The following is a 20539-nucleotide window of genomic DNA, read 5'->3' as shown; positions in this document are numbered from 1 at the left end:
ATGAAAACAGTGCAAGTATTAGAACACAACACACTGCCAAAAGAGGGGTAATTCCAAAGAGTGTCCTTAATTACAGGGCAGGGGGCTGACAGGTAAGTGCTCAACCAGCCTGGCTCAACTTTCACCATGCAGGCATACAGCCGCGGAGTAAAAGCTACAGACACCCTCAAAAACACCTAGGCCTCTTTGCAAGGCCCCCAAGGCAGCGAAGGATTGTTGTTTGTTTTCAACGTGAGTTTCTACAATGGAACCGTGTCAGCTGTAAGTGGCGAGGCTTGACGAGAGCAAACCAGGTTAAAGCCCTTTCAAACATTTACCTTCACCCTCTTAATCCCGAACAGGTGAAAGAAAGCGATATGCGCCTGTGAACAGCTTACAATGGACAATAGACAATTGGACCCAGACGAAGGATTTCCCACAGACCTGTAGCGATGGGTTTGAATTCTCAAATGAAAAAAGCGATGTTCTTGGACATGTATGCGCAGATACTGTAAATGAACCTCCCAAAGCCTCCTCCTCACACAGAAAGCGTATTCCAAGTTTCTTGAATCCGTGCGACCCCACTGAGAGTGTGTATACACGCCTTAGGGCACAGGGGAGAGGGTGAACTGAAGGTGAGAACTATTATCATACTGACGAACATTCCCTATGGACATGGGGGTCTGTGATTGAAAACACACAGGGCAAGGGGTTCGGTTCCCCAACACCTCAGTTGTTTTCCCACGGAGGAGGGGAAGGCTTCACGTTTGTGAAAACTGTTGTTAAAATAACAGCAGGTTTAGGTTGCTTACCTTCATACAGTGACCACTGTCTCACTGTATCCTATACTTTATCTGCTCTGAGTAAGGCCGAGTGCTGAAACACATAAGCGTTCAATAAAATGATAAAACCAGAGCCAGTCTTGCATCTTCGGTTGTATTTGATTTAAGTTGTATTTAGCACTGCCTAAATCAAGGGCAGCATCCAGACAATGCGCACCTGCTTATCTTTCATACCTGTATTGTATAACCTTTGGTGCAGTAGCATCGTGCGTGGGTGTGTGTGTGTGTGTGTGTGCGTGCATGCGTGCGTGCGTGTTAACAAAAGACCCCATAAAATGAAAAAAGACTATGCGCAATACAGCACTAAGACGCAGTGCAGTTATCATTGCTATTGTCCAACCGGGCCGGTGCAGTTGTAAGTTTCGCACCCAGTGCCCAACATACCCATAAGCGTGGTCTTAAAATGAGCCTGATGTGTGGTCACAATGGTTCATCAGTGTGAATGATCTTTTAGTTGTCTGTATAGTTGTGCTTCTGCCCTTGAATTGTGTGATTTCTTTATTTTTCATTCTTCTGATATAAACCCACTTACAGTAAAATATCATTACAAATTCTTTATGAGGTAAGCCTGGCAGTGATATTGCATGAGGCAAACTGTCCTTGCCATTACTGAGCCCCTCAACTAACACACACACACACACACACACACACACACACACACACACACACACACACACACACACACACACACACACACACACACACACACACACACACACAACCAGACTGATCTACTGTAGAAACTGTGACACAGCTCATGGAAAACATGAAACTGAGGGAGACGGACTGTATGCATATGACATGCCTTCACATCGCCGTTGACCACATCTCACTCTGCAATTGAGACGGAAAAGTCCATTATGTTTGGCTGGGAATGAGCTGCTACGCTATGACGACCACACTTGATTTATAGAGTAGAGCGATGGAGAGACAGACAAGCTACATCACTGTTAAAGTTAGTTCAAATTCACTACAATTAATTAAATTAAATGGATCCCTGAATTAAAGGTATATTCAGTGATTTCACTTAATTCAAATATCACTTATTTTTTTGTTTTGTTGTGATAATCCTCCCTACTATAGAGTGTGCTGGCCATATAAGGAGTTCCTCCCTGTCCCCAGTTAACCCCTGGGGGTCAAAAAACCTTAGGTTTCGTTTTTGACTCTCTATCCTGATTGGACGAAAGGCTGGGTCCCACAGCCAAAAACGAAACCTAAGGTTTTTTGAGTGAAATCACTGAATATACCTTTAAGATATCCATACATTTATAATCAGTACCAGAAATGGCTTTATGGAACAGGTGCTGTGAAGACATGATGGCAGGCCAAAACCATCAATAGCTTCCTTCAGATAAATCATAGTGTGTGTGTGTGTGTGTGTGTGTGTGTGTGTGTGTGTGTGTGTGTGTGTGTGGCCTTCTAATGACATTTGGCAAGATTTACCCAGTAAAAAAATATATATATATATATAAAAAGGCTGGCTGTTTATTTTATCCATCATAAATGTGGTACCATTAGCTGAATGCTGAACTATAATACAATGGATATACTGTATTGAAAGTAACCCCTCTCCCCCCAAATCTGAGTCAATATTAGATCCTTTATTACAGAAAGGAAAGGCTAATTTAATCAGAATGACACAATCTGCAGTGTACATTAAGACTTGTGTCATGTGCTTTAAACCAGCACAGGGCCCTGATGAAGAGATCACGGACATCTCCAGACACAGCAGCAAACCTCTCTTTGGCAGTGGTGGGAAAAGTACTCCAGTACTCAAGTAAAAGCCACAATGTAGAAATACTCTGTTACAAGTAAAAGTCCCACATTCTACGAGTAGATGAACAAAAGTATTGAAATCAATATATTACTTAAAGTAACAAAAGCAAAAGTACTTTAAGTACACAAAATAGCCGATCTACAAGCTCACAACGCCGTTCTACAAGCACACAATGTTGTCATTGTTGCGAGCTTGTAGATTGGCTATTTTTGAATATCATAAGTATAAAATAGGGCTTAAGTATTTCATGTACTGTATGTTTTCAATTGTAATAATCTAAATCGGCAAAGTAACTAGTAAACTTTTTTACACAAAAATGTATTTGGCCTTCGTCTAGAGCTGGCAGAAGGCACTGAAAAGCTGCTATTAGGGGTGGCAGTCCAAGTAGAAAATGTGTACAGTACTTGAGTAAATGTATTTAGTTACTTTCCACCACTGCTCATTGTTGACGATATTATTTGTATCTGCGTTGCTCAGCAACCAGCCCACAAGGTGAACTTTTATAAATTAGTAGGTGGTTCAGTGGAGAGATGACACAGCTGAGCTGAGGCCGTAGTTGTGGTATCAGTGAGCACATTCATTGGCACCAACGGCACACAGATGCCATTCAAAGTCAAATTAAAAGTCTTAATAAGCTGTGGTTCAGTTTAGAGTAAACATTGCAGACTGTAAAAGCACACATTAAAGATAATTAAAGCAATACATATATATAAATGTGTATTTGAAGTTTGCCCCAGAATCTTCCAAAACATCTTACTTCCACAAATATGAGTCATAGGCAGAATATTTTTAGGACTGATCACCCATAATTAACTAAAACCACATTAAGCAGAATGCGTAGATCATTAAAAGTGGCCATGTTGGGATTTAAGTTAACAAGAGCTTGGGGTTCACCAGTAAACCCCAATCAAAGGAATCATGTGAATGCTGTGAATTTCTGAGACGTCAGCAGCGCATGAGCACTCTATGGACCCCTCCCCCGCCCCAACCCCCCCTGCACAATGTATAGCCCCCCAAGGAGGCCAGAAAAAGGCTAAAAATAATTTAACCGCAGTAGCTAGGTCTCCACATCCTGGAAAAGAAGCTACTTTTCCAGACTAGTTTGCGGTGTAATTTTGAGATCAATCTGGCTGTGAGAGCTCTGGGGAGTCATTGCCACGTTGAGTGACTTGCTGGGGGCCAGTGAAGAGGATAGCAGCACAGATGATTGTTTCTGCTTCTGAGGAACCTTTCTGGGTGGATTTAAACACTTAAACCCTCTATTCTTAGTAAAACAGACTCCGAGTTGCAAATGTACTTTGTAGACTTTTTTCCCCCCACACAACACCAAATCTCATGCCAAACATAGCCAATCTACAAACTCACAGCGGAGTCACATTGCGACACATTGTGAGCATGTATATCTTCTATTTTTGGCAGACGTCCCCCCCAAACTAGGGATGCTGGGGTTCAACACCCTATTAAAATGTGCAATAAAAGCTCATCTACAAGCTCACAACGCATCACATGGCAACACTGCAATGTGCCATTTCTGAACATTTGTTTTTATGTTTTGCCTAGAATTTCCCCCATGACTTCGTCTGCCAAAATGTATTTACCTCTTGCCGAGAGCACTACTTTGCAGATTAGCATAAAATCTACACCATCCTCACACATTAGATTAGAGCCTAACACTAAAGTGTTAAGAGATACAGCAATAGCAGCACTTCAATTACAGGTGATTGACTTACTGATATTAAATAAAGACCACATGTGGAATTTATATCACTGTGCTTTGATCTACTGATATAGTATAATAGGGGGGAAAGCCTGCAGCATTACAATTGTATAGTAGTATCTTGTAATATTATGCAAATTATGTGATGGCCTTTTCAAGATGCAACAGGTTCCATCAAAGCTTGTCTTGTTTGCCATACTATGTGTTATGGAAATGTGTAGCTTAACATTAAATGTAGGATAATAGGGGTAAAGCCTGGAGCATTACAATTGTAAAGCATAGTTCTGTGATGACCTTTTCCAAGTTGCAACAGGTTCCATCAAAGCTTGTCTACAGTCTGCCAAAGTGTAAGATCTTAATAAAAAGAGAAATTGCAGCTTTTAAATAATAGAAAAATCACACCCGTGTGACTGTGAACTGAGTGGTGCAATTCCCCCCCCCCCCCCCCTCTCTCTCTCTCATTAGCAGGCAGCAGGCACATCACTATCTCTCTGTTTCTGGTGCCCCCTACTGGTACTAATAAGTCACATACTCGTGCTCATGACGGCCACATAGATACGGACGGACATTGCTGGTTGTAGGAGTGGTTGCACCACTCAAAAATCACACTTGTGTGAAATAAGTGGTGCAACTCTGTGTGGGCGTCCCGGGGAGGTCCGCGAAACTTCCAGACCCACAGGAACGCTCCCAGGGTGCTGGCCCGGTTCTGGCGAGCCGCCCCGCGTCCGAAATGGTAGAGAAATGACAGAGTTACCGTGGGGGGTCCCCACAGTACTGTACTGTCATGTACTGTACCGTCACACCAGAAATCATCATATATACAGTTAATATATGTATGTGTGTATGTGTGTGTGTGTGTGTGTGTGTGTATGTGCAACAGTGACACTTGTTTGTGAAAGCCAACTAACCGCTATTTTCGTGCTCGGACAGACCCAGCCAGCCACCCACCCACAGACACACAAAGCTCCTTAATGAAGTGGTTGCACCACTTCAAAAGCGTATTTGATACAAAGACTAAAGGATCTCAAATCCAATAACTAACATTTGTAACATGATAGATATATCCCTTAATTGAACCTCCTACTCCCTTCTTTTTTTGTGAATCACAGTTATGACAGCAAAAGTCAACACATTGGTAGATTGGAAACAGACAGTGAAACCAAAAAGCTTCAGGAACAAAATAAATGAATGTAAACATGCCACTTACTCGCCATTCTATAAGGCAGACATGGTCAAAGAGACATTGGATACTCTTGGTAGAGTTGACAAACGGCTTGTGAAGTTTGTAGAATTCTCTACTCCTCCATATTCAATAGGTTTCCAGACTGGGCTTCATTGGGCTATATGACTGTGTGATAATGATTAGGCTTATGATTTCACCCAGAGAAATCTTAAATATTTGTGTTTAAGTTACCAAAAAGGTTACATTTCCATATGTTACTTACTACGTGTGTAAAATTATTCTCTCTACTTTCTAGAGCAGGGTAATGCATGGTCTTGTGGTGGTGGGTCCCAGTTATTTTTCTCCTAAAGTAAAAAAGAAATACTCATCACTGGAGCCAAACAGTCTAGTCTTTGAGATGAGCTTTAGGAAGTGTCTCTTACTGGGTGAAAGATCACAGACCTCTGAGTGCTTGAACTGAGCTTCCAACTCAGCACTAATGACGCATTATTAACCTGGAGCAGACGCACAGCTAAAAAGGTCCAATAATATCCTGCACAGCTAGGCCCTTTGCAAAAACCCTAAGCAAGGATTCAGGAAAGGTTTGCACAGTTTCAATAGAGCTAAAAATATCAGTGAATCCGTTTTTCAGCAACATCCTTCACCCATCTGTATCTTTTCCACCCAAGAAAAGCCTCAAGCACTAAATCAGACCAGTTCAGCTAACGCAGGCCATTTACCTGGACTGACAGAGGTTATTCTCACCGTGTGTGTACACACCACAGCAGCATCCATTTGGCAGAATCTCCATCTCAAACAGCAATTACCAAACAGACCTGTCCATTCATGTCAAACACTCACAGCACTCTCTATGGGAACAGGAAACTGTATTTTATATTTCTTTTGACCACAGCTAGTGCCTCAGCACCATTAGTTCAGACTTTAAAGAGTCATCTAGGCACAGTGAAGGCCCAGAATCGTTTTCAGATCTGCCATCTGCCCAACAAAAATAGTTATTCTTCTCCTCCACATAATGAGATAATGAGACAATAAGATGTGTAAAGATTATTGATTCATCAATCACACATTTATGTTTTTAGGGATTAGCAACCAAGCAGAGGAAACTGGTGTGGATACAGGCTCTAGTTACACAATCGCAGAGTGAGACACTGGTGACAAAAAAAACATGTGGCATTGGGGGGTTAACTAGAGAGTGCTTTTCAAACAGCTAAGGAAACAACTGGTCAAACATGAGTCATGGCCTCATGGAGGGGGATTAGCCCAACACCTTACTCTAAAACCATCTCACTCAATAAAGCAGAGGATTTGGGCTGAGGGATAAGTCAGTCTTTGTTGCAGTACTGTATGCTGTATATTGGAACAGTTGAAACACATTTACTGTAAGTTAAATTATTGAGTTGATCTGCCAGAGCGTCATCTTGGCAAGGAAATAGTAGTTACTAACAAGCTCGGAGGGCCGCAAATAATGCTTGGACGCTAAGTGAAGCTTCTAGTACACTATCCTGTACGTTCTCTAAATGGTTGCTAATTGAACAAGTCAGATGATAGATTTTGTATCGTGCTTGAAACCTCAAACTCACTTATCCATCACACCCTACCCTGGCCAAAAGACTGTCACCATTTTAAGGACTCTGACCCCTTTACTAGTACATGCCACTTTTCATCAATCTAACTAATCTTCAAGGCATGCTGAGGAAGCCAGTGAGGACTTTTGCGGAACACTGATTCTAACATTATGCAGATGATATCCTTCTGCTATTCAGTGAAGGGTCTGGATTTACAGGCGGGGTTGTTCAAGGATATCCAGCCCAGGACCTCTGACGCAAGCCTTTTTGATTTAACATGCCAACATACACACACTCCCCTCCTCATTCTGTTTAATGTCAACCTCTGGAAGTTGAGCTTCAAACGCTTTGCGAGCACAAACCCAACTAGAAAAGTCAAAGTGTGGTTGCTTGCGATCACATATATAGGCCCCTCCCACTAATCTTTCTAGCCAATTACAATCACCCCTGTGATCATGTGTAAGTAATTTGGAGGGGATTTATTCCCCCCCCCCCCCAAAAAAAAAATTGGTTAATTTTTTTTATTTGCGTCGCCCCCTATGGATGAAAATGGAATTTTGGCTCTTGGTTGATTAAACCACCCGCGAAATCTCATTCAAATTTGTGGTGGATTTGGGTCTAGATTTGTGGCATTTTTTTGGTAAAATAGGTCCCTCCCACTAACTTCGGAAGCCGATTTTGGCCTAACGATACACACTATCAAAAAATTCTCATACTAATAATGGTGAGATGTTGTAGAGACTTTATTTCGTTTAATAGTTTCCGTAAATTTCAATCGTTTTCATACATTTCCCATCAAAATAAACTGGTTGCTTCTTTGTTTTGTGTTAATCTTAATTTTTTTTACAACCCGGAAATCTGAATGGACTTTCAATGTTTAAAGTTTAAACAATGAAAGTCCATTCAGATTTCCCGGTTTAAACTGTAATGGAACTGAATGCTTTGAAACCCGAGTATAATTATTAGGGAAAAGGAATTAACCATGCTCTAGTCGAATACCTCAAGCTCTGTTTGTCATGTTTACATACAGTACAACACATACACTGCCACAGGATGTTGTTAAGAAAAGGCCAGCCTATTTCAAGACAGCTACAGTATAATCAGTGTTGATTTTGACAGCAAATTTACATAGTTTACATGAGCAGTTAAATCCCCTTTTCATTCCGAATAGAATTTCAATCCTATTAAACGTTGTTATGTAAACACCTACAAAAACTTACATTTCCCATGTAAACTCGCGGCAAAAAACATTACATCGGATGTATTTTATTCTGAAGTATTTATTCGGAACGATCACCCTTCATGTAAACGTAGCCAGTGTCTTTGAATAGTTTTAATTTAGTTTCACATTTTAGTCACCTGGAATGTTTTAGTGTTGGTCTAGTTTTAGTCGACTAAATATCATAAGATTTTAGTCGACTAAATCTCCAGTTGATTTAGTCGATGCTGTCGGAATGACTAGAGTTGCTGAAAATAGCCGATCTACAAGCTATCAAACAAGCTATTTTCAGCATGCAACAAGTGTAAAATGACTTGTACTGGATCTGTTGTCCCTAATCCGAAATGTAGTCATCATAGCTTCATTTCCATTTAGTTTATATATTGTAAGATCCTTTTAAAGCCTCCCTCAAGTCGAGAAGGGCTGGGCTTTAACGGCATGTCCCAATGTTATCCCTCTATCTGATTTGATTTGACCAAGATGCTCACATATCCATTTGTGGCAGCTGTCCTTTTTTGACCCAATGTCTGACTTGCTTGGATTGCTTGCTTGAGATCTTCAATTAATCTGCAGTGTCTGTCACCGTTATGTTGGCTTTTCCATGCCCATGACGCCTTTCACAACTTCTTTTAAAGTACAGTCTGTGTCCGTGCCCTGTGTCTGTGCCCTAGTCTGTGTCCGTGCCCTGTGTCTGTGCCCTAGTCTGTGTCTGTGCCCGTGTCTGTGCCAATTTGATCAGTTTCACTGGGTGGGCAAGTGCTAAGAGTGGGCATGCCATTGCCCACACCGCTCACTCCTGGCTCCAGCTAGCACTGACCACAATAGAGTGGAAAGGGCAGTCTGACACTTGCAGCTAACCACTGGTAATCTCTGCCAGGCCAGGCCGAATGCTGGGGAGGGAGATTTTGTTTAACACCGTCTTTAATAGTAATTCACAGAGTTGGGTTGCAATCTGAACCAGATGTGGAGATGCTGAGAGGTCAGTGTTGACTGGAGGTCGAGTCAGTATGGGGAACAGTATGAAAATGTTACGCTCTCTTCTATATTAGGTGTAACACAACCTGTTTCTCTCCATGGAAAAACGCCTATGGAGAGACAAGGTATGACAACATGACAGATCACAGCCTGAAGGGGGTAAATATTTCAAGCTGTCCACTCCTCATGTCCCATGGTGTGGTTTAAATCCTCAGACAAATCATCTCATCTCAGCTCAATAAATGTACCGGTATGTCATATGCCCTAAATTACCTTTATAGTACTTTTTTTCCCCCCAGATATTCGAGACCAAACACTAGAGTATATATTAATAGAGACGGCACCAGGAGGAAACCCTGAGGCGAAATGGACATAGTGGACGAATTTGGTATTGCAGCGCTGGGCCCAACCAGGGGGGCAGTCAGACAGATATTTTGTGAAGCCACTAAGGAAATCGGGACTTGCTGAAAGTTCATATAATGGCCTGTTGTGGCGCTGTCATTGGATTGTGACTGGAAGCAGAAAGTATTCATGACCATGTTTATTAATGTAATACAGTCTAGGTGAAGTTGGGCCCAAATACATGGACCTCTATGGAGATATGGGGTTTTTTGGGCCCAACTTTACCTAGACTGTAGTGGAGACAAGGCAGTAAGTAAGTGCATAGTTGTCTTGATCTTTTCTTCTTTTTTACTATGAAGTCATATGCAGAAACAAACTCTGTCAAGTACAAACACTTACACCACACACATTTACTTCATATGGCTGCCTTGGGACCCTTGCCTTTCAGGGTGATGACAGCTGAGCGGACCTGGATAAACAACCAACATCTCTAATTGAATTTCACAGGAAACAGACCATGGGGTCAAGAAGGCAGAAAACTGCTTTAAAATTATTATGCATTTTATAGACAAAGACACAGGAGACATAATTTAAACTTAATTTTTGTAGATAGCAGATCTACAAGTTTATAAAAATGTCTTGTAATTTCTTTGTATATTTCAGGTATTTATCATGTCTGCCCTGTGCACTTTTTTATTACGAAGCCTAAAAGAAAAAGGCAAACAGAAATGTAATTTCTATTCATATTAAATGTATATTTCAATGCCAAAAACACAATAAAATTGTTAATCACAATTATTTGTCAACTTAAATGTGTACTCGTGACAGCCCTACTCTTTCATCAACACCACATCACTCAAGAGTCACGACGGTCTTGCTCAGGGACCTGGGGTGGTGTTGATTAAATCCCAGTGGGTAATTAGAGACATCTGTCCCTGCTGTGGCCCAGGTCTGACATCTGAAAACCAGACAGACATTGCAGCCACATACTAAATACTATAGCAATGCGGTCAACGATTACTTAAAAGGACTGCATATACATGTGTGACATTAGCTCTGGTCCATAGCTCTAATGCATTGCATTTAGAGTTATGTTACTCTCGACTTCCGCCGCTCGCATGATTGCAGACCAGCCTCTCGTCTTTAGCGTAAATAAAAAGAACGTTTTTGCTACTCACCAAAACAAAGGCAGGTTAATTGTGTCATTAGAAAGCCTACTTTCCTTAGTAGGAGCACTCTGAGCCCCCCACCACACGTATAAACGGTACTTTTTGGCCAAAAGGGGATTTTGTTATACTTCACTGCGCCTTCTACCGATATTGCCCAGAGAATTACCTCAGAGAAGATTTTTCCTCCGGTGAAAAGAAAATCCCTTTCTGCCCAGAAAGTACCGTTTATAACTTTATACGTGTGGTGGGGGGCTCAGAGTGCTTCCACTAAGGAAAGTAGGCTTTCTAATGACACAACCCACCTTTGTTTTGGTGAGTAGCAGCATTTTTGTTCAGGTTAACAATGTTATACATTTTAAGCGTATTAACTGTTTTTTGTCATTTTATAGCTTTCAGAAAACCAAATCAGAAGTGTGAAAAGACAAATCACAACAAATTAGATGCAATTATTTACAGTTAATACAATCATTTTCATACTAAACTTCCCAGAATATTCCAAAATAGATTAGACTTCCTGTACCCCTACCCTACTCTGTAGTTTCCACCCCAAACACCACTTCCTGGAAACGTTTTGCTGAGAGAAGCAACATGATAGTCGAGCACAATTTATAGCACATGGTTTTAAGCTGCCTGGAAAGGACACCTGAGAAAGCCTGAGGAACACGTTACAGTTTCTGTGTCCAAAAAGGTTCCTTGGTGTGAAACTCAGCCAGTGAATTTGTCAAAGCTGGTGAGAAAAACAAAACAGACATTCTAATCTCATTTTCAAGTGCGACCTGGCCAAGACAGCATCAGGACATCACGGTGCAAAACATTACAACATAGTATACAGGATATAAAGACACTGCCATTCAACAGGGATATTGGACTGACCAACTGGGATACTGAACTCTGGTTTTGTGTGAGCAAACAACATCCTGGAAAACAGAAGGGTAGCAAACAGTGACCAACACTGTACTGGTCAGTAGGCTAAGGCCAGCTACCCAGTGTACAAGCACTTTTTTGTGCTACTGACTTTGACAAACTGGATCATGAGACATGGAACCAGGAATAAGTCATAAGCCAAATTCTACCTCATGTCGTCAGTATCCCGCATATCTGAAAGTACCCAATCTCTCATACGTAAAACTCAGTGGGGTTTACAACAAACTGTCATATCCACAGACAAATGGCTCCTTTGCTTTATAGATGTTCTGGACTCAGCAGCACACCCTTCAAACTCGCCAACATTCTCTTTCACGTCTTGCTCCAGAGAATATATCTGTGCTCCGAGTCCGACCCACTGGACACATGAAGAACGCACATACTGCACTACACGCCGTTCTCCTCGGGCTAATCTATCTCAATCTGGGCACAAACCGTATAGGTGACACATGGTTGCTGAGTAAACGTTCTTCCTTATGGACAATCATTTCGTCAGCTGTGTGGGAGATGAAGTGATAGATATGGGTGATGAGGGGTGATGTGGAGCAGTCGACACATATTTCTGCTCATTAGTGAAGCTGAACAGATGCCTGGCAAACTCCAGTTTTTCCATTCAGACACTGGGGAGTCCTTGACTCAAGACACCAATGTGTTCCTCCTTACTTAGTTCGGGCCAAAATCATCATCACCAGAAGGCATACAACATACGATATTCCTACACACTTAAACCAAGGAATCTGTAGTGGCAACAATGACTCCTGTCCTTGCTGCCAACACTTCAATTATGAAATACACACACATACTTTTCACACATTGTCCACCAGCTGGTTGGATCAGGACTCTGAATCACAGTCCAAAGTCTCTCTCTTGTGACGAGGAAGGGGATATTGTGAACCTCCATAAATCAGAAGTATGGTTGGAATGCAGTCACTGTGACAAATCTCTCACTTAATCAACGGTTTGAGGATGTTGGAATAAATATCAAACTAAGCCCTTATCGCAAACATCAACTTCATCAGTAGTAGACAACGTCTGCTTCACTTCAGGGGAATGTCAGACACTTCACACTGGGACTTCTCCTGGCCAACTATATCTTTCCTCTACAATCCGTCGTTTCATCTCGGCACATGAATACTGCAGTGTCCTCCTTGGCAACCCTCCTGCCTCCTTCCAACCACAATGTATCTCATCGTTAATCAGGGGGGGTACGATATCAGTGTGTTGCACCACAGAGTGCCCCTACGCATTCCTGCAGTGCTGTTATGCACTCGGGTCCAGTCATGCAGAAGGCCTTTGGCACCGTCAGTGCCACAATGTCTGAGGCCCATCTGTGGGCATTGCACGGTCGGGAGCATCAACAGTGAAGCTTGGAGAGCTGCCTGTAGCAGTGCAGGTGTGCCCATTCATTCAAGCTTTAATTACATTATTGTATTTAAACTAAATGACAGTGTCGTGAAGTAAATACATTAATCAACATCACAGTGTGCTGACTGTTAGTAAATACAAAATATAAAATAAATATAGAAAAGAGGACTGATGATGAAGTGCAAATTGCATGCATAAACCTTGTATTTGTGGAAGGGAAAAAGTCTCAATAGATAAGTGTTCCCTTTTCTCATCTCAAAACCATTTCCGTCCTCATCGATAAAACGTAGATGAAAAGGAAGAACCTCTCGGTATCTTTATAGCCATATTCCAATCAGTTCTAGAACACTAGAACCCTCTAATCACTCCCCTAACCTGGTTTCTATAGCTCTTTCGTAATGAATACCCAAATCAAATAAATGTAATACATAAATTTGGCAACCTGCTCGACCACCTGCCTTAGACAGATGAGAACATTTGCTTTTGGTTTAAGTAATACAAAGCCAGACCCCACTTATTATAAGCTACAGAGGAAAACATCTGTAGTCTGTACGCTCACACCCTCAAACCCTCACACAAATATACAAACAAACAAGACAGATGCACTCAGTCACTGAAGTAGGGCTGGGAAATTAACCAGAAAATATATTGATACCGATAACCAACTTAATCTTTCTCATGCATGTAGCTTAATCGAATAATCGTGAAGCAGGGCACTTTATTATTTATTTTCTTATATCACCAGGTATGACACCAAAGTTATAATTGAATAAATTGATTAGTCTGATTAATCACTTAATCCTGTATTATACTTCATTGTACAATGGTGGCATACGAAAATAGCGACACGTAGTGAGCTTGTATATCTGCTATTTTTCCCCGCAATGGTGCAATTCCAGCACAGATGGAGTGTGGACGGGTAGAAGGAGAAAGGCGACAGTTTAACTTCTGGGCACTGAACACCTAAACTTGTTCCTGGGTGGCACTATGTGCAGCCCATCATTCATCTTTCTGGAGTGTATGTCTGTCTTTGGGGTTCTAAAAGAACAGAGTGAACACAGAATTTCCCTGCGGGAATTAATAAAAGGTACAATTATTATTATTATTCACACTGGAAAGGGAATGTTGAATGCGTCTGGATTTGATGAAATAATTGCATAGAGAGCGTGAGAGAGACAAATAAAGAGTTAGTCTTCTTAAGGCCATGCATCAGATAGTAGTGTAGTGACTTGCATCATGCCAGGAGGCATGGAAAAGTTCCCAAAACAAAATTGGGATGAGAAAACACTGCCTAGTCTGTTGGGTGGAGAACAAAACATTATCATCCGTCCTCATACACATAACAAAGTTCTCACTTACAAATTATGCCAGTGTTATTCTAAATGAGCTTTAATTCCAAGTTACTATAGGTATCAGAGTTATTCTCAATCCTCCTTTTTGCAAAGTCATTTTTGACCAATCCTTTCAATATCATTGTAGCCTGCAACTGAAGCATATTTCACTGATACATCCTTTAAAATATGGCTCCACAGTCTTTTGTTACAAATTATGTTAATGTTTTAGCTCAGGGACAGAAATGTAATCCAGAGAAGGAGAAGTCCACACACAGACTTTGCTCCAACAGTGTTTATTTTGTTAAAACACCATTTAATTCAGGACATGACGTTTCGGCCGTAAGCGGCCTTCATCAGGTGATCAGAAATGTAATCCCCCCCATGCAGGAGACAGGAGTTTGAATACCGGGAGGGACATCAATGCGTTGTGTTGCAGCTTTAATTTGATTTAGAATTCAAAAGTGTTAGTAATAGTAATAGTAATGAGGTCTGGCTCATCCAAGGACCGAGGCTCAGGCACTAGAGATCATATCTGGGCCGAGAACCAGAAAGTGCTCCGTGCCCCAGGGCAGCCCCCAGGCCTTTGATCCTCCTGTGGTCTGCAGGGCCAGAGCTTTGGCCAATGGGCAGAGACCTCTGAGGGCTACGTGGGGCCAGCCCCGCTGGCAACTACAAGAGTCGCCCTTTTAATTCCCGCATATGGTGCGCAAGTCTCTCTTTTTTAGAAAAGCAAACAGGTCACAACAGGAAAACAAAATATTTGCCAGGGTAAATGATGGGCGAATCGGGAGACGTATGCACTGGCCCGAACGAGGTGAAAACAGTTAGTGTTTGTAGGTCCTCTAATGCCAGGGCCAATGGAAGCATTATTCCAGAGGCTGTCAGGAGGTGGGCGTGTGTGAGGCTGGAATGTTAAATACTGGAGGAATGCTATTTATTTTCACAAACACCAGCAGCACACACCCCTGGCCCACCGCAATTTATACACACATGCTGATAACATGCATGTGTGCTCCCCACCACACACACACACACACACACACACACACACACACACCCCCTCCCCCTCGGCTCAATTTGTACAGAGTTCAATGAACACTCAAGATTTAGAGTCCAAAATACATTCACATACAAACAAGACTGCTGATGTACTCTTATTGGCAAGCCAATAGGGAAACAGGAGATGCACTCTCTTCCTCCCTCCCCCTCCCTACCTGTGTTAAGGTCAGCAGCAGACCCCGCTCGGCCTTGATGTGCTGCCATCATGCACTCAAGTCAATTAATAAAGACGTCAACATGCTGGAACACATGGAGGAGGGCGAGGGCAGCGCAAGTAGAAACTGATGCGAAAACACTAGCATCAAAAGGGGTTACCACTTTGTTTTGGGTGTAAAACAATCATGTGCCACTCTGCCACTGGACAGATGGTGGTGAAATCATAACTCTCTAATATAATATAATATTTTTCTCTTAGTGCAGAGACTAGCATTTTTGTGCAAGGCCATCTCTGTGACCAACGTCTAGACAGTTGCATTGTTGTGCAATGAGCGCATCACCCTTGTGGACTCTTTCTGCTGTTCCAGGGGTATGGAGGAACACTCATCGCCTAATGCCTGCAGTGATCTGGATGATCAACTTCCTACCACTTCTGAGAGGTGGAACCTGTATGTCATCACCGTGGCATTCAGAGCTCCTCTGGGCACCAGTGGCAGTGGAAATCGGCTGCATCTCGGGTTCATGCGAGGATATAGTGGTGCCAGGTGCCCAGCTGGGCTCTTTGAAGAGCCAAATGCCGGTTCCACAGCCCAGTTCAAAAGGACACTGTCACACTCAGGTGAAGCTAAAAGCATAGAACATTTTTGGAAAGTTTGGGGAACCTGGGTTGCATCATCATTGAAAGCCTGTCACAAGCACTGCCAAAGTTAGGGGTTCAATGACCACTGGAGCAGCTCCTGTTAAAAGCATATGGTCCTCTGGAGAATAACTTCCACCAAATGATATATCTTATGTCAAACTGGTAATCATACAATAAATTCAAGCCCGACTGATGCCAGATTTTTGGCTCCCATGTCGATCCAGATCTTGAAGAATCATAGCCCACCAATTACTTTGTTTTGATCGATGTTTTGTAATGAAAAGAAAAATCTTGAACTTTAAACTTTAATTTGATTAAGAAGAAAATGTTACTTCTAATTAAGCAAACAAATCATTTTCATAGATAGCCAAACTACAGTACAAGCACACACGGTGTGAATCCTTGTGAGCTTATAGATCTGTTATTTTTGCCGAATAGGACCCAGAATTAATCTGTAACTGTTCTTTGATGGAGGAGAACACCACACAGCAGCAGCCTACTGGAGCCATAGCAGTGACTCCACACAGTCAAGTGTGCATGCTTACCGTATAGGCTACGTGCGCTCACAGTCACCGCTCAGGTATAAACAGTTAAAGCTGTTGTTATGCAAAGTAGTATCCATTTGAATTTGGCACGGTAGGCTACTTGACACTAGAGGGAGGTGGGCGCCAGTAAACCTAGACCACTGGGTACTTGGTGTGTCTTGGTGGTGACTTCTCTTGAATCTATAGGGACGCGTTCTAGCGTGCACGCACATGCACCATTCCATTCCGTCCCTGTGCGTGCACATCAAAAAATTACTGGTACCACGGCGTGGTACTGCGTTCTACGAGCATGACACCGATGTCACCTATAATTAAATGACCAATATCTACCATACATACATACAGCACTGTAGAAACAGACATTGAGAAAGGAGAGAGATAGACCTACAGGCTGTGTCTATGGGGGATATAAGGGATATACTGTTCTGAGTCTACTGTATCATCACTCATCAGGATCGTTCCAGCAGCCATATCTCAGCCAAAAGAAAGACCTCAGGGAGTGGGCTGATCTCAAAATCTCTCCTAACTGCTGAGTGAATAACCCTAATATCCATTCTGTCAGTAATACGGGTAATTGAGGGTTTAAAAGATCAAACGAAGTTGCATGCATTGAACAATAGGCTATAACCTCCTTTTATCTACCCAACTATATGCAGTGGTGAAACGTAACTACCGTAAGTACGTTTACTCAAGTAGCCTGCCCTACTGTACTTAATACAATTAGACTACTTGACAACTTTAGATAGGCTACTAGTTTCTAGATTTATACTTTAACCACTTAAGCCCCATTTTATACCGTAGATATTCGAAAATAGCCCATCTACAAGGTCAAAGTTGCGTTGTGAGCTTGTAGATGTGCTATTTTTGATCACTTACTTACTATGGTATAATGGCACTTTTCTTTTCTCCATAATTTTTATCCCACGATTTTGCACCCGACAGGGGGGGGGGTTCCCCAGTTGGACGTAGTGCGTGGAAGGAACACGTTATTCCAACCAGTTCCTTTCCCCTCCATCAGGCGCCCCGGTTGGCCAGGGGGAGGCAGTTTAGAGAACAGGATTACTGCATTTATTGTCTCCACCAGGCCGAAGGCATGTGGGGAGAGTATGTTTTGCACTCCGTCCGTCCGCGTGTCCGTCCGTGTGTCCGTGTGTCCGTGAACAGCTAATCTCGGCCACCGTTAACCCGGTCGATGCCATATTTTGCACACACACTCCCTGGATGCCAACCATGAACCTCTGCCCCAAACTTTCCAGAACGGCCTGTTATAGCGCCACCAGGAGGCCGCTTTGTGCAAAACAGGTTTTTGCACAGTACACCTACAGATTTTGTCCAAACATCACGCAAATTGGTACACAGTCTCTCTAGAGCCATTCAACGAAACGGGTCTTTCAGATTTATCAGACTCCATCCTGATTGGTTAAGATTGGCTTCCAAAGTTCACAGGAGTGCTCAGTTTCAAACAAAATGCTGCAAATCATGAACACATCGCGTGATTTCCGTGAAATTGTGCACCCACATTCCCACTAGGCCAAGGACGAAATGCCACATGAACAATTTCAACTCAGCCTCAAGGTGGCGCTATAACTGGCCGAAAAGTGTTTTTACCTCTAACTGCACGGATCTGTGGATAACCTGGTGGAGACCTGTGCCCGGAAGGGCACTTTTTCTAGTTTACCCTCATTTGTTGTGAGGGTACATGGGGGGAACATGCAAACTCCACACAGAAAGGCCCTTTCGCCAACCTCACCTAGGGTATGGGCACTGATGACGCGGAGGAGAGAACACGCCGCCAGCACCCAGCGGGAATCGAACCCAGAACCTTCTAGCTATGAGGCGACAGCACTACAGACTCTGTAAGTATATTTTGATGCCAATACCTCTCTACTTTTACTCAAAATGTTTAATACAAGACTTCTTGTATTCTGATGTCGTTATTGCCATTGGCGTATTGCCACTTTTAAGTATATAATCTGAGTAGCCTACTTCTTCCACCTCTGACTACATCCCTAGACATAGGCGGGCCTATAAATCACTATATTCTGTGTCATTCTTTTCGAACATGTTCTGTTGTTCGACAAGGTGAAGCAGGGCCACTGTGAATGTGGAAAGAATTAGGAAGGAATTAAGAAAATGACTATACCAAAACATGAAAAACCACAAATATTTGCGGAAGCTTAGCATGGCACACACAGAAGGCCATAAAAGACATGAAATGGAAAACAAGTGAACGGATTCGCTCAATGAAAAACTAGGGGTGCAACTGAAACATACAGTATGAATGAAATATGGATATGGAAGGGTGTACTGTAAATTGTATGTGTGCGTCACAGTGCAGCGTGTCTGAATTTGCCTAATCTAGCAGCTAAAATGTGTAACAGTAACAACCACTTTGTAACAATAGCTACACACTTTTCTGACAACGTTAGACGTGCAGCAGCATGCCCTAGGCCTATTAGGGGCTACTGCAGTTATAACCTTCTGCGCTCTGTTGTGACGAGATGTGCGAGGCGGCGTCGCGTTGCCAAGCAGCAGAGCGGCTACAGCTGAATGCAGCGCGTGGGCAGGTTATTATTATGAGGAACAGTGGAGTGGTTCCCTCAAACTTTTTACATTTCAAAAGGACACAGGAGGCCTGGACCCCCAGAGAGTGTACGCAAAAACAAAATGGAACCATTTGAAACCCCAACCCCCTCTCAAGGAATCCTGAGGGTCTCTGGACCCCACTTGAGAGCCACTGATTTAGACCAGAGCGGCAATAAACATTCCCCGCTGGCCAAAGAAGGCTTGAATGGCTGGTTGATAAATCAATGTCATTTGATTGTAAAGCAGGGTATGGAGGAATTTGTGTATGGAGGAATTTGTGATGTGGGTCTTCTTGCCCTAAAAATACCAATTTCATGAGACTTTAGGCTTTTAGGCCGTTTCCCCTCTAATAGCCTAAACATTCAGTAGCCTAATCCTAATCTATCTTCATGCTTATTTTCAGCCTATACTCAATCAAATTATGTTTGGCCAGTAGCCACTGTCACCTTGCAATTTTGCCGTACCTTTTGATAAGCCTGTTGAAGAAAGTTGTAGGGGATTCGTCTTTGGAAATCCTGAATGACATCCTCGCTGACCCTGTGCACGGACTGCGTCCCGACGCCCAGCGTGTCCTCGATGCATGCGCCCATGCAGGCGGACCTCTGCAGGACCACGTCGAAGAACTGCAGGTCCGAGACGGTGCCATCGAAGGGATGCTGGTCCTGGCACCGAAGCCGACATCGCACTTTGGTCTGGCGGACTTCTGCGTAACTGCTGAGCGCTCCCTCCATGTAGCGCACCACGCTTTCATAGTCGTTGTTGTAAAAGGACTGGACCGCGTTGTCATATAAAAGGTCGTATGGTTCGAGGACATCAGCTGAACAACAGCAGGACAATAAGACAGCCAGGACCGTTGCCACCAGGGCTCCACATTGTGAAAAGTTTACATCCATGTTTCCCTGCTTGGCGCACCAGCGCTCGCTATATTCCAAGTAGTCGTCGTTATTACCTTGGAGCGACTTGTAGAGTCCAGACAGACAGAGCGACTGCCTGTCAGTCAGTCAGTCACCGAAGCAATGCAGCGAGCATGTGATTGTCCATTTAAAAACGCACCGGAGGATCACTCATAATAATGAGGCTACAGTGTTCAGGGCGGCGGAGGTCGGAGCGTAGTCGTACTGGCGGAGGCGGACATTGGCTTGTGTTTGTCGGGTACAAACAT

General features: G+C 42.9%; 1 protein-coding gene across 1 annotated transcript in view; it reads right to left on the bottom strand.

The window, feature by feature from the left end:
• p3h2 (prolyl 3-hydroxylase 2) overlaps positions 1–20539 on the bottom strand; it is an 88242-nt gene extending 67703 nt beyond the window's left edge. Inside the window, exon 1 of the mRNA XM_083768144.1 lies at positions 19842–20539. Coding sequence (XP_083624270.1) covers positions 19842–20270 — 429 coding nt within the window. The 5' untranslated portion in view covers positions 20271–20539. The remainder of the gene's footprint in view (positions 1–19841) is intronic.

Source organism: Protomyctophum parallelum (genome assembly GCF_964188405.1).
Source record: "Protomyctophum parallelum genome assembly, chromosome: 6".
In the NCBI taxonomy this organism is placed as follows: domain Eukaryota; kingdom Metazoa; phylum Chordata; class Actinopteri; order Myctophiformes; family Myctophidae; genus Protomyctophum; species Protomyctophum parallelum.
Note: the sequence above shows the minus strand (reverse complement) of the source record. Positions and strands in the feature narration are given on the sequence as shown.